The sequence below is a fragment of the Carcharhinus amblyrhynchos genome, chromosome 9 (genome assembly GCF_965287045.1).
Source record: "Carcharhinus amblyrhynchos chromosome 9, sCarAmb.v2.hapA, whole genome shotgun sequence".
Taxonomy (NCBI): domain Eukaryota; kingdom Metazoa; phylum Chordata; class Chondrichthyes; order Carcharhiniformes; family Carcharhinidae; genus Carcharhinus; species Carcharhinus amblyrhynchos.
The window spans coordinates 42,544,873-42,559,793 of record NC_137332.1 but is presented as its reverse complement, the minus strand read 5'-3'; the positions used below and the strand labels follow the sequence as shown (position 1 = coordinate 42,559,793).

General features: G+C 40.8%; 1 protein-coding gene across 13 annotated transcripts in view; it reads left to right on the top strand.

Annotated features, from left to right (window-relative positions):
* nfia (nuclear factor I/A) overlaps positions 1–14,921 on the top strand; it is a 699,967-nt gene that overhangs the window by 642,709 nt on the left and 42,337 nt on the right. For 11 of the 13 annotated variants that reach the window (XM_080195530.1, XM_080195522.1, XM_080195519.1 and 8 more), the window contains 2 exons: positions 4,266–4,431; positions 7,480–7,571. The exons of 1 other annotated variant lie outside the window; for it this stretch is intronic. In XM_080195530.1, the coding sequence (XP_080051656.1) occupies positions 4,266–4,431; positions 7,480–7,571 (258 nt within the window). The remainder of the gene's footprint in view (positions 1–4,265; positions 4,432–7,479; positions 7,572–14,921) is intronic. One more of the 13 variants, XM_080195529.1, reaches the window with a different exon arrangement.

Here is a 14,921-nt window from a genome sequence, read left to right as displayed (position 1 = left end):
GGAATAGGATACATCATTTTAGGTATTATACTTTTTTTCATACATTCAAAGGATGTGGACTTCACTGGTTGGGCCTGCATTTGTGGCCCATCTGTAATTACCCATGAGAAGATGGTGGTGTGCTGCCTTCTTGAACTGTTGTACTCCAGGCAATGTGGGTATATCCACAGTGCTGATAGGGAGGGAGTTCCAGGATTTTGACCCAGCGATGGTGAAGAAACAGTGATATATTTCCAACTCAGGATGGGGAGCCTCTTGAAGAGGAACTTGTAGGTGATCGTGTTCCCAGATATCTGCTGTTCTTGTCCTTCTAGATGGCAGCAGTCATGAGTTTGAAGGTGCTGTTTAAAAAGACTTGGTGAATTCCTGCACTTTGTCAAATGTGCGAGGTCTGTTACTGGTACCATTGTAGTCTGGCACAACTTGTTACAATGGTCAAGCTGTTGATGACTAAACCAACACCACAGTGGAAGACAGTGGCGAACTACTACTGAAAATAGCCGAGAAAATGGCTGAAGCTGCCATCAGCACAAATCAACACTGACAGCATAGACTGATAATCCCAATCAAAGGATGTTATGTTTGGCAAGGGAGGAAGTTAGGCCTTCCAGGTTGCCAACCAGCAAAATTCTCACATATACAAGCTTGACAGCATCTTAAGAATAGGAATGTGGAATGTATGAACAACGAATGGAAAGGGAAGCTAAAGAATCTAAAGCAAAGCATCCGAGGTTAAGTCCAGTAGGGTTGTCAGGAGAAGGTGACTTACTGAGCGATGAAGTGAGAATGATATACTCAGGAGGAGAAGAAGAAAAGGAACAGTGAATAGCAGTAATACTCGACAAGGAAGCTGCCAAATGTGTGAGTGAGGTGAAATGTGAAACAGATGCTCATGATTTTGAAAGGCCGAGCGGTCAACATTACTATCATTTAGGTACACATGTCCAGCAGCAAACGTCCAGGTGAGGAAGTCGATGGAACATATGGTAGGATTGAACATCTAATTGAATGAAGAGTGCAAAGAGCTATGTGATTATTATTGGAGAACGAAACAGTATTGTTGGAGAAGGAAGAAATGGCAAAAAGCAGGACCGTATGGTCTTCGAGAAAGAAATGAGCGAGGTTTTTGCAGAAGAGCAGGATTCATAATCACAAACGCATAGTTTAGGCACCATAGAAGAAGACAATGCAGGTAGAAAATGATTGACAATACAGGAAGATTTCAACTGGACAATATAATTTTACAACAAAGATAAAGGTTTGGAACTCAAAAGCTCATGCAGAGACTGACGCAGAATCAGATCATAATCTTGTGTAAATGGAAACAGTGGAAGCTAAAGAAGGTCCAAGGTTTGATATGTGGAAGACAGTGGAAGCTAGAGAAGCTGAAAGATGATAATGAAGAATTTGTAAAGTAAGTAAACTAACTCTCGTGAACAACAGAAACATTAATAAATCTGTCAAGGGAAAGGATAGCAAAGGGGTTCAAGAGGAAAAAGGATGAAGAAACCGTAGGTTATGAATGCCATGTCGTGAAAGATGGAAGAAAGGATCAAATGGAAGAATATCAATACTGAAGAAGGCAAACCGTAATACAAAATTATTTAATAATGAATTAAGACAAACATCAGGATAAACACAAGAACATTGTTAAAAGAATAGTGTGATATACTCAGAAGAATTGGATCAACTCGGAAGGATAGACCGTATGAATGCAAAAGCAAAGGAAATAAGTGGTGTAAAGGGTTGAAAACAATGATGGAATTCTCCCAAAGTATTTCTAAGTCTTGTCCCCAGCAGGAAGACGTGAGATTCCAATTGGGTGGTTTGGTGTGATTCAGTCCACAATTCTCCCATACTTCAAAATTCTTTTGGAGCCTAGGGAGGTTCTCACTGAATTCTCTTACACTTAAAATGTTTTTGGGAGTGGGGACGTAATGATGCCGGTAAGATGAGAACATTTGTCTATGGAATCCTCTTCTCCAGAGAGCAGTAGAGGCAGGGTCGTTGAATCATTTTAAGACAGAGTTGGATGGATTCTTGACTGACAAGAAAATCAAAGGGTATAAGAGTAGAAAGTCAAGGCCACCAGATCAGTCATGATTTATCGAATGATCAAGCAGGCTAAGGAGCTGAATGGCCTACTCCTAATTTATATGCAAGTATTAGAAAGTCCAATAAGAGCAACAATAAATTAAATAAATCTGGAAAAAATTGCTGGAGTAAATGAAATACCTGCAGATTTGATTTAAAAATAGAGAAAGAAATTAACATCAATGTTTACTAAGCTGTGCAAAGATGTTTACTCATCAGGAGAATGACCAGAATGCAGACAATAATGATCAAAGCCAATGTTCTGACTTTTGTACAATTAATCTGATTGTCCATGTACCAAAGGCTGTGTTGAGAATTGTAATAACTAGAGTGGATGGGAAGGCACAAAACTGCGCTGGAGATGACCAGTTAGGATTCTAGGGACGAAGAGGGAAGAGAGAAACAAACAGGTGAATGAGTGAGCGCAATGCAAAATTTGGCCAGGAATTAATTGACTGCAGATTTTGAAATTGCGTTCAGTCAGCTTGACTGAATTAAGCTCCAACAGTGCTAAAAGACATTGGAGTAGACTGAAAAGAATGACGACTCCTATGAAACCTGTACATGGGGCAAACAGCATGAGTGAGAATAACCGATGAAGAGTTGGAACTGTGGGTAATTGTAAGAGTGTTTGACAAGAGTATTGTTTGTCATCATTCCTCTTCAATGTCGACGCAGAAGCAATGACCAAAGAAGCATTAGAAGACTCAGAATCTGGCATTGAGATTGGGAGAAGAATGATAGCATCAGTTGGGTTGGCAGATGTCGAAGTGTTAGCAGCAAGACAAAAGAAGGGTTGCAAGGACTAGTAAATGGTCATAGCAGGTATGAACTTCAGAATGAAAGGGAACATTGGCAAAATCAAAGAGATGCATACCTCAAAAGAACTGGAACATATCAAGATATAAGGAAGCATAATATCGGCACATGAAAGGTGCCACAAAGTAGGATAGCATGGGGAAGACTATTTTATGAAAAGAGACAATTGCCAACTGGAAAACTGAACGGATAACTCAGGAAACAACTTGTGCAGAGCTTAATTTGGAGTGTGTTGTATGGATATTGATACTTGGATCTTACAGAAAGAGAAGACCAACTTGCTAACTAGAATAGAAAGGTGAGTTTGAAGGAGAATGGAAAGGATTAGTTGAACGAAAAAATGCTGTGGAGAGTGATCTAACAAACAGACTGAGAGTGTAGCGAGAATGCATCCTAAGAGGAAACTTGTCAGAGATGCCATGGAAGGAAGCGCTCAAGGAAAAAGTGGAATAAAAAGGAGGAGAATAACAATGCTGCATGGCCTGAAAATTGGAAAGTTATTGGCAAATGAAAAGACTGGCCCAGGATAGATGACATGGAAAGGCAACCTTGAGCCAAGAACTTGCCTCTGGGTAGAGAACACACGATGCTGACTGCCACCACTGCATAATTGCCCATGTCAGTGCTTCTGAACAAATTGATGTCACACATTATATAATTATAAATTATCTGACTGCTATGGTATCTGTCATGAAGAGGTATTTAGTATGTTGTACGGCTTCCAAGATGTGAAAAGATAATTAATATGGTTGCATTTGATTGGTTGCTACCTTTGAGTCACTGATGAAATAGTATTTCTTAGTATTTACGGATGGCATTCGCTTCCACAATTTCATCTGCATTTCACTGAAGTGATTAAAGAACATATTTGTTCTCCACCTTTGGGCATAAGATTGTCAGCTGCTTAAGTTATTAGGTAAACCATCTGTGGGGATAGCTAAAGACTTACTCATGCTTTTTGTGCCCATTTCTCTGCAGTATTTAATACTGAATATATCAACTGTGGTACAGCTGTGTACTGAAAATAGAGATGTTATTAAATTGGTAATGCTGCAAGGTATAAGATCAATTATTAATATCAAACGTCAAATATAATATTGGGTTCCCAGCTTGTCCAGGCTGGATGGCGCATTACTCTTACTGTTGGCTGAACCATGTAGAGAGTTTGACAAAAAGAACAGTCACCAATTAATTAACAGTGTGGATAGTTTGAGAAAGAGAAATTCTGTAATTTAACTTCCTTCAATATCACAATGCTTGTATGCTGATGCCTCCATTAACTGTAATCATTGCTTACAAAGACTTTTCCAGCTGTCATTTTGACTTGTTATTACTTTCACTCTGTCCCACAGCCCAATGGAAGCAGCCAAGGCAAAGTCCATAATCCATTCCTTCCCACCCCAATGTTGCCACCCCCACCTCCTCCACCTATGGCTAGGCCTGTGCCTCTGCCAGTGCCAGACACAAAACCAACCACCACATCTACAGATGGAGGAGCAGCATCACCTACTTCACCCAGTAAGTTAACTTGAGCAAAACCCATGTAACATTGTATGAAAATATGTGATGCTGACCTTCTACAGTGGTCCAAGCATTAGGTCAGGTTTCTCTAGATATGTATTCATGTTGAAAACAAGTCGGTTAACCCTTTGACTTTTTAAGTTTGCTGCCCATCAAAGTAATGCATCTGAATCAAAAATTTGGAGTTTTATTTCTGGTTTTCTTTGACTATAACATGTTTCTCCCCTCCTGTTTATCTGTTTGCTGGCCTCTAGATAAATGCTTTACATTACACTTTGCTTTTGTTTCCATTTGTAAATGATTTTCTTTTTGTTTGTCTTTTTCTCCCACAAACTACAAAAATTCCAAAATGTGACATTGTTCAGTTTTCTTGATATTTCTCTTCAGAAGTTGTTCTATTACTGTGGCAAAGGATATATTAGCAAAGTGCCTTTGTATATACATGGGTACTTCTCATCATCTACCACTCATTTCTCACCTGTTAAATGGGAGACCAGTAGAGGAAAGCAAGACATTTAGATACTTATTTTCAGGCAGACCTTTAAATAGGCACCAATACACTTCAGCAATAACAACACCTTAGCACCTTTATGGTAATGAAATGTCCCACACTGCTTCACAATAGCGTTATAAAAAAAGCATGACAGAAAGCCAAGTAAAGAGACACTTGGTCAGATAGCCAAACAGTTGGTCAAAAAGGTAGGTTTTGCGTAGTGTCTTAAAGGAGGAAAGTGCGGGAGAGAGGCAAAGTGGCATAGGAATTTCAGAGCTTGGGCCCAAGGCAACTGAAGGCACAGCCAATGGTGGAGCAATTAAAATTGGAGATACTCAAGACAGCGAAGTTAGATAAATGGAGATTTTTCAGCGGATTGTTAGGTTGGAGGAAATTAGGGAGATGGGGGGCTTGGCAATGTGAGGGATTTGGAAACAACGAGAATATTAAAACCAAGATGTTGCTTTTGCAAAATAGCAGTCTTGAGTTAGACTCCAGTTACAATTTTAACATATAAGTGGCCAGAGTAAGCCCCATGAATTCCTTAGAGGGACTGCTAAAGGCCACCCAAGGAAGTATAAGTGTCTGTAGGATTTCTTTTGAGACATTTTGGAGCCAAGAGGAACAATCAAGCTCCAAGTTGAAACTTCCAACCCCACCCCCTCCCCCCCCCCCCCCCCCCCCCAACCCATGTAAGGAAACTTGAGATTTATTTTCTCACTTTCCTACCCACAGTCGGTATTGTAGTATCCAGATTGTTCCAGATCTTTCAAATGCTGATGCATACACACCACCCCCCCACCATCACTGCAACAATGCATCACCAATCAACAGTCCACACGCTGCATACACTGGATCTCTGGTGATGTTTGACTGAGGTGAGTGATTTGATTAACGATGAGTTAATAAAATCATCAGTGGAGAGAATCATAGAATCCTTCCAATGCAAAAAGGAGACCATTCGGTCCATTGAGCATGCACCGACAACAATCCCACCCATCCCCTATCTCCGTAATTCCATGTATTTACCCTGCTAATCCCCTGAAGCTACACATATTGGGACAGTAAAGAACAATTTAGCATGGCCAATCAACCAAACCCGGACATCTTTGGACAGTGGGAGGAAACTGGAGCACCCAGAGAAAACCCACACAGACACAGAGAGAATGTGCAAACTCCACAGAGACAGTCACCAAAGGCCAGAATTGAACCTGGGTCCCTGGCACTGTGAGGCAGCAGTGTGTACCACCGTGCCACCCCTCAAAAAATGCATTGGCTGCTTTCCCCTTTGAGGGGGAGAGCTGACTGGTGGTGATTTAACCTGAGGGTCACCACACCTCAGGCGAAGAGCAAGGTTGAGAAAGTGGGACCTTCATGATAAACCTCAGCCGGTACAAATTGAACCCGCACTGTTGGTGTCGCTCTGCATCACTAGCTAGCCGCCCAACCAACTGAACTAAGCTGTGTCAGCTGAGATAACAGGAACAATGAGAGACCATTTGCATCTTGGTGGTTTTCTTACTGTAGTCTGCTCACTTGTTTGCAGCAAACTGTTAGCCCAGGAAAACTGTAGGAATGTTACTACGCTTTAAATAAAGTTTTATTTGGCAACTTCTTGGAGGAAGAATTTGAGAGAAGAATTCTTCTGGCTGTTACCTGTAGCAACGTAATAATATTTAGAATAATTCCTCACATTCTTTTACAGTCTATTTTTGATTTTATGAGAAATACCCAAAGGAAATTTTCATAAATCTTTTTTATCATGTTGCTACATATAGTGACCAGGACACTTGTTACCCCAATATTTGTGGTTCTTTCAGTTGACAATTTCCAGTTAAGTGTCTTTAAATGCCATGTAACTCTTATCCAAGACCAAATCAAGGCAATATCAAACTCCTGTAAAATTCCTTTTTTAAAAGCCTTGTTTCCCTTTATTTAGCTTTTATTATTCATATGAAACATTGACAGAAAGAGCACAGGAACAGGTCTTAAATATTTGAGAACAGGGGACAAGTTACTTTTATTGCGAGAGGTTCTAGTTTAATGTTAGTTATCTATCATTAGTTTTTGTTTAATTATTTTCTATACTGAGACATTGTCCTCACTGTACACTTTAACTCACATTTTCATTTGAATTCTATTGTTTATGTTTTAGCTCACTTAACTCATATCACTTCCTCATTCCCTTTCATCACAGATAACGGATATTAACCAGTCATACTTTCTGTGACCCTTTATATTCATGCTTCCATTTTAATATATTCTCAAATAAATGAAGTTTAGCTACTGTTTTACAATGTGGGATTGTTGTAGCTCTGCAATTATAACCCTTCAAAAAAGATCATGGTCTTGTCTGTATACGTGTCCCTTTTTTAACTGGAAACTAGTTTTTTGACCTTCAAACCCATTATCAGACGTTAAAGGAGTATCAGGCATATCTTTTGGTGAGTGCTTCTACAGACCCTGCTGTCTTTCAGTCAGGCTTAAGGTGTTTGTTGTTTGTGTGCAACCCACTGCTGCTTCCTGAACGCATGTATCCCTTCCCTTCACAGCCTACTCGACACCCAGCACCTCCCCTGCAAACCGATTCGTGAGTGTTGGACCACGGGATCCCAGCTTTGTAAATATCCCTCAACAGCCACAGGTGGGCAGCTTTGAACCTTTCTGTATTCAGTGTAGCTTTTTGTGGCTTTATATCTCTGTGCAATGAACTTCATTCTTTTGCTGCTTTCAGGCAGTATATTGTAATAGCCTTCGGGGATCTTTCAGAAATGTCTTTATGCTCCAGCTCTAAAGGGAATACAAAGAAGAACAAAGACCAAAGAAAAGTACAGCACAGGAACAGGCCCTTTGGCTCTCCAAACCTGTGCTGATCATGATGCCCTAACTAAACTTAAAAAAAACCTTCTGCCTTACTCGGTCCTTATCCCTCTATTCCTTCCCTATTCATGTACCTGAAAAACACACCTTGTTATTGGAAGATACAGGAAGTCCTTATGATAACTGAAAGTAAAATCCATGCATCCTTTTATGATACCTGCCATTGATAGTATTTCAAGTAATCATAAAGTTGAGAAGATGTTGTCACCTCTTTATCTTTGGAAAATCAATGAAGTGCATCATCCTACTAGTTTGAGCTTAGTGTTTTCTATGTTCACTATTTAGTGCTGTTCTGGAAAAAACAAAGTAAATGTTATATAAATTCTAGCTCATAATATAAAAAAACTGCTTGTGTCAACTGTTTTAAAAGTTTACATGCCATAGAATTTCATTCCGCATAATTCAGAAAAGCAGAATTACTTCAGTTAATAATTGTTTGATTTGAATTTCAATATAGATTTTGACACTTTCATACTTTTGAACTGTTAATGTATTTTCAAATTGATAGACCCGAGGAAAAAAATCTATGAATTAATACTAATCACAAATAAGGTCAAACTAAAGTATGGTAGCACAGTGGTTAGGACTGCTGCTTCATAGCTCCAGGGACCTGGGTTCGATTCTCAGCTTGGGTCACTGTCTGTGTGGAGTTTGCACATTCTTTTCATGTCTGCGTGGGTTTCCTCCGGGTGTTTTGGTTTCCTCCCACAGTCCAAAGATGTGTGGGCTAGGTTGATTGGTCATGCTAAAATTGCCCCTTTGTGTCCTGAGGTACGTAGGTTAGAGGGATTAGTGGGTAAATATGTAGGGATATGGGGGGTGGGGCCCGGGTGGGATTGTGTTCGGTGCAGACTCGATGGCCAAGTAGCCTCTTTCTGCAATGTAGCGTTTCTATGATTCTACGATGATACAATGCACACCATACCTTCTTTGAAAAAATAACATCTGTTTTATTTACCAGATTATTTTTTGAAAATTAATTTAACAGTGAGCAAGGGAGGCCATGGACAATACTTGTATGTAATGACAGTTGCTGTGTAAAGTTATAAGCTGGCGCTAGGTCCGAGTCCAGTCTCATGTTACTTACATAGTAAAATCTCTAAATGTTTTAGGAACTATTAATGCATTTTTTCCCATTCAAAAGAGAGCATAATCTCAAGCTGTACGGATCACTCAATAAAAGGCAAGTTTCACAGAAAACCACACTGAAGTATTGGGAATTTAATCTTCACAAAAATGTAATTCTTACAATCTGTAGGGTTCATATGTACTAGAAATTCAGGATTATTCCACTTTCACCCTGTATCCTCTGCAATCTGATCCTGCGCATAACCAGTGATTGATGATGAGATAGTACATGGAGTTTCAATATCACCAGTTGCAGACTGGAGTGCCCTAGCAAGTGCAAGCTCTGTGGTTTACAAATGATATTATAGATGGGCAATTGAACCAACTTGTTATTTAAAAAGAGATGGCTCATGCAGGTAGCCTCGATTGTTCCTGGCTTAAAAACTTATTTTGTGCCCAAATTCTAATCTTTTAACCAAATATTTATTCAAAGAACTCTTAATCCTTAAGGTAGCAAGTTCTATCTGTGAGACAACCGATAGCGGTATTAATGTGCAGGCATGATATGTGCCAGACTGGGAGGAGGAGATTGATTACGTCTGTGAATGCATGGTAAATTTGTGATTTTGAAAGATCTGCAGGAGGGAGGAGAAGAAAATGCAAATGTGCGGTGCCCTTTGAAAAAGTAAGAGACAAAATCATTAACTAATTCCAAGCTTCTCTTGTGCTCACCACAAGGTTCTGGGAGAGATTACAGTTTAGATTGCCTGTGCATTTGTTAAACTGGGAAATAGTCTATGACAGCAGGATGGGTGAGCGTGGTGGGAGGAAATATTAAAATGTTAAGTTTCGGGGAGGGAGGGGGCAAGAAAAACTGAGCAACCAAAATTTTGTTTTTTCTTATTTCGTGTTTTCCCTATAGCTAGTTACATTTTTCTGCACTGTCCAATTTGCTAACAGAGTGCTAGTTAGTATTAAAAGAATGACCTTTGCTCAAATTTCTAATGTAAAGTATTGGTAATTTTGGCATTAATTTCACTATTTGAATGCATCAGAATCTAGCAGTTTGAAACTGCAAGTGTTAAGTTTGTAGGCATTTAGTCAGAAAGTTGTGTTTCTTGTACAGCACAAAGTCTAATTAAGACTTCGAACTTTATTAATTCTAGCAAAACAATATATTGCTCCTTAAACTAACAAAGGAACAAATCAGCCTGCTAATGTTGCAAAATGATGACATACTTGAAGATACATGAAAATTTATTGCTGCTAATGCATTGCCTTTACACAGTTTTGTAATGACTTGTCTGCAGTGTGGTACATTTGCTTGCTATCTCTATTTATTAGCAGCTCTAGTTTACAGCTGTCCAGACAGTACAGGTTAAACAGCATACCATTGAGTTCTCTTGGACTGAGAAAGGAAGGGTCACAGAAAGTACACTGCTTACTAAGAGATAGAATAACTAAAGCTTCAGAATTCGTATCTGAAGGTCTGCATAAGCTGTGTTCTAAATCAAAACCTTAAGCATCCACTAATAGGTGCCTTGTCATAAAAGCTTCATTCCATGTATACTGCATTTCTTTTTAATAATAAATTCCAAGTAAGCCAGGGAACTGTCCTGGTTCTTTAAGCTGTTGATCTACAGTTACTGTTGTCTGAACAAGAAAATGCAAGCGGTGACTTAGTGCTACAACATGTTTCACCAGACAGCTAAAGCATTTTAACTCTTTAAGTCCTATCAAGACCTTTCTTAACATCTGTGGGCATTTTTGCCTATATATAAGTGCTTGTATTTATATGATAACTTGCTGATTTTTAATTTATTTCCAAATAATTGAAAACAATTTCCAGAAAGTCCTGCACAAGTGCACTAAATAACTGACCTTGAAAGTAACAGGTAACCCAAACTGGCAATTTTAAGGCAGCTGAAACTGTGTAAAATATTTTCAACTAAACAACCAACCAGGTAGAGAGGTGATTCTTCCTATTTTGCTAAGAGTCCCACTTTATAGAGACCTCATGCTATTTATGACTAGGTGGTGCTGCATTTCAGATGTCAGATTGGACTAAAGATTTGACCTCGGGATTGCATTATACTTGTACTGATTTATGCATCCGGAGTGAGTGCCACAGTAAACAAGGCCCATCCTGGAGGTTGATTTTATACAAGCGCTGATTCAGGGGCTGATTCAATCCTGTCAGGTGATGGGACACAGCTTACCCTCCCTCTTCCTTCACTAACAAACTTCCCTTTCTCATAAACATGATGTATCTAGCCTCTTGTGTGATTGCTGCTAGCAATTTAATTTAATTACCTCAATAAGGACATCAATATAATTGAACATTTCCATTTATACTACATTGAGTCATACAGTGCAGAAAAGACTCTGGCCCATTGAGTCTGCACCGACAGTAACTACCACTAAAGGTGCACTAATCCCACATTGGTGGGAAATACTGAATCTGGATTACACACCAGAAGTTCCCATCTCACATCATTGCTTTCTCTGAGATGTCACTTTAACGTGCTGCCTTTAAGCACAATTGATGGCAACTCCCTCCCCGGATGGCACTGGTGTTCTGCTAGAAACATGAAGTTCAGGCTCTAATAGTGCCCTCAAGCCTCATTGCAATTTTTACTCATGGCTTCCTTAATAGACTAACCAGAAGAGACCCAGAGAAGGGAGGTGTGTTTAAAAAAAATCTTTCTGACCTCCTTCTGGGCCAAGAAAAACAGAGGACGAAACTTTGTGCCTTCCCTGCCTTCAGGCTTTCCTTCCCCTGCCTTGCAATCACCCACCCTGACAAAGATGCCCTCAGCATCCCCCTACCATGCACTTACTGACTACATGGAGTATCCAGTGGTGGCCTTCAGGGCTTCCTTTGATTGAAGACTGACAGTCAGCATACAGATGAGACCCACAAGTTAATAATTTCCAGATCTCATATTGTAGAGGTGATGGGCAGATAATTTACTTGACGCACTTAGCCATGCTCACATGCCTCCCACTAGGAGTTCAAAGCTAGGCTCTGATGTTCTTCATATCTATTGTTCTATCTGAAATGGTTAACAACAGAATGGTTTAGTAGATTTTTGTGTAGGTTATCCTCTTGCAAACAAGTCCAAGAAGATAAAATTGGATGGTAGATGGATTTTGTTCCCATTCATTTCCTGTGATGATAAATGTGCTTTTAGGCATGAAGTGTTTATGTTGAGACCAATCTTTGCTGCCACATTCTCTCTGGTGCCTGACAAGTTGCATGAGGAGTCATTAATAAACTGCCAAATTACAAGAGACTTAGGGTAAGTTAATAGGCTGTTCCTAAAATGTAAGAACTGCTGTTCACTCTAATAATCTGTGAATTTTATTTGGCCTCAGATTTTGCAGGAATGTGTCTAGGAGATAAATAGATAACTTTGGCTCTGTGATATTATTGCACCATGCTTTAAAAACATGTAACGTAAAAAGTAAATATGGTATGTTTAACAAAAGAACACTGCTGGTTTCCTGCTGGGCCAGGGAGAGTAGAAGTGAAACCTGGTGTCATTACTGCCCTGGCCTTCCCACTGCATCCACTGACCCCATAACCCTGACAAACATTCCATCTGTCCACTTTCTGACTGTCAGGGATCAATAATTTATTTTATTCATTCATGGGATGTGAGCATCGCTGCCTAAGCCAGCATTTATTGTCCATTCCTAATAGCCATGAGAAGGTGGTAGTGAACTGCCTTTTGGAACCCTTTAGTCCATGTGGTGTATTTCCACCTGCAGTGCCATTAGGGAGGGAGCTCCAGGATTTTGATCCAGCAACAGTGAAGGAACAGCAATATATTTCCCAAATCAAGATGGTGTGTGGTCTGCAGGGAAAATTCCAGGTGATGTTCTTTACATGCATCTGCTGCTCTTATTTTCCTGAATGGTAGTGGTCATGGGTTTGGAGGGTGATGTCTCAGGAGCCTTGGTGAATGCCTTATGTGCATCTTGTAGATGGTACACATTGTTGCTACTGTGCATCAGTGTTGGAGCGAGTGGGTGTTTGTGGATTGGGTGCCAATCAAGAGGGCTGCTTTGTGCTGGATGGTTTTGAGCCTCTTGAGTGTTGTTGGAGCTGCTGCATTCATTCAGGCAAGTGTTGAGTATTCTGTTTCACTCCTAACTTGAAAGTAGATGGTGGACAGGGTTTTTGGAGTCAGGATGTGAATTATTTGCTGCAGGATTCCTAGTCTCTGACTTGCTGTTGTATCCACAGTATTTATATGGCTAGTCCAGTTGAGTTTCTGGTCAATGATAATCTCCAGCATGTTGAGAATGGGAGATTCAGCAGTGGTAAAGCCATTGAATATCAAGGGACAGTGTTAGATTCTCTTTTGTTGTAAATGGTGTCACTGTGCGGCACGAATGTCACTTGTCAGCCCAAACCTGGATATTGTCCAGGTCTTGCTGCATTTGTACATGGACTACTTCAGTATCTGAGGAGTCGCAAATGGCATTGAATATTGTGTAGTTATCAACGAACATTCCCACTTCTAACCATATGATGGTCAGCTGAAGATGGTTGAGAAAGAGGAACTCCTGCGGTGATGCCCTGGAACTGAGATGGCTGGCCTCCAACAATCACAGTCATCTTCATCTGTGCTAGGTGTAACTACAATCAGCAGAGAGTTTACTTCCTGCTGCTTGTGGACTCCAGTTTTGCTAGAGTTCCTTGATGTTACACTTGGTTGAATGCGGTCTTGTTGTCAAGGGCTGTCATTCTCACCTCACCTCTGTCATTCGGCTCCTTTGTCCATGTTTGAACCAAGGCTACAGGTCAGTGATCCTGGCAAATCCCAAATTGAGCTTCAAGAGAGCTCATTCTTGCTAAGCAAATGCTGCTTGAAACAGTTTTGATGACTCTTTTCAATCACTTTACTGATGATAGTGAATAGGATTCGGCCAGGTTGGATTTTTCTTGTTTTTTGTGTATAGGACATACCCGGGTAATTTTGCACATCACTCAGTGGATGCCAGTGTTGTAGTTGCACTGGAACAGCTTGACTAGGGGTGAGGCAACTTCTGGAGCACAGGTCTTCAGTACTGTTGCAGGAGTATTGAGGGCTCATAGCCTTTGCTGTATCCAGTGCCTTCAACTGTTTCTTGCTATTAAGTGTAGTGAATCAAATGGCTGGAGACTGGCATCCATGATGCTGGGAAGCACTGTAGGAGGCCAACTTGGATCATCCACTCAACACTTGTGGCTGAAGACTTTTGCAATTGCTTCAGCCTTTCATTTCGTTGATATGCTGGGCTCCTCCATCATTGAAGATGGGTATTTGTGGAGACTCCTCCTCTGGTTTGTTGTTTAATTATTCTTCACCATTCACGGCTGGATGTGGCACTAATAATTGGAGTAAATTTTTCACCATTTAGATTATGTGTCAGGGCATGGAATGTTGTGCCTTCACCCCTAGTGTGTTTGATGGAGCGGGGTGCAATTACTCAATCGGTTCAGCGATTGCAGGTGGGGACCCCACCACCTTCCCACCTCCAACCAGATTTAGTCTATGGTGGGAAGAACTGCTGCCAATTAAGCCCTTTAAGTGGGACTCAATGGCAACTAAAGAGCCTCATCCCTGTGCTGCTAGTACTAACACATTGGAGGACAGGGTGTTTGCAGTGCAGGAAGGGCAACAAACCAACCCTAGTATGTTTACTTGCAGGCTCTTCAGAGAGGACCCTCATTCAAAGGCTCCAGAACCTGATCATGGGGCCCGGAATCAGGAAGGGATGGCCCACTAGGAGCCCCATGCCCTTGCTGCTGAGCCTCCCTAAACCCCCTCCCCCCCAATCTGATGCCCTACTCACCAATCCTCCCTCCAGTCCATGATCCCCACACTGCAACCAGCCCTCCCACCATTACTCACCTCTTACCTGGTCAATCCATGATACCAGGTGTTGGAAAGGTGCCATACCACCTGCAGCCATTGCTTCCTCAATAGCACTGCTCGCCTCTGATTGACTGCCAGTTCTTTTAAAGGGGCCTCCACTCCCAGCGGTCTTGATC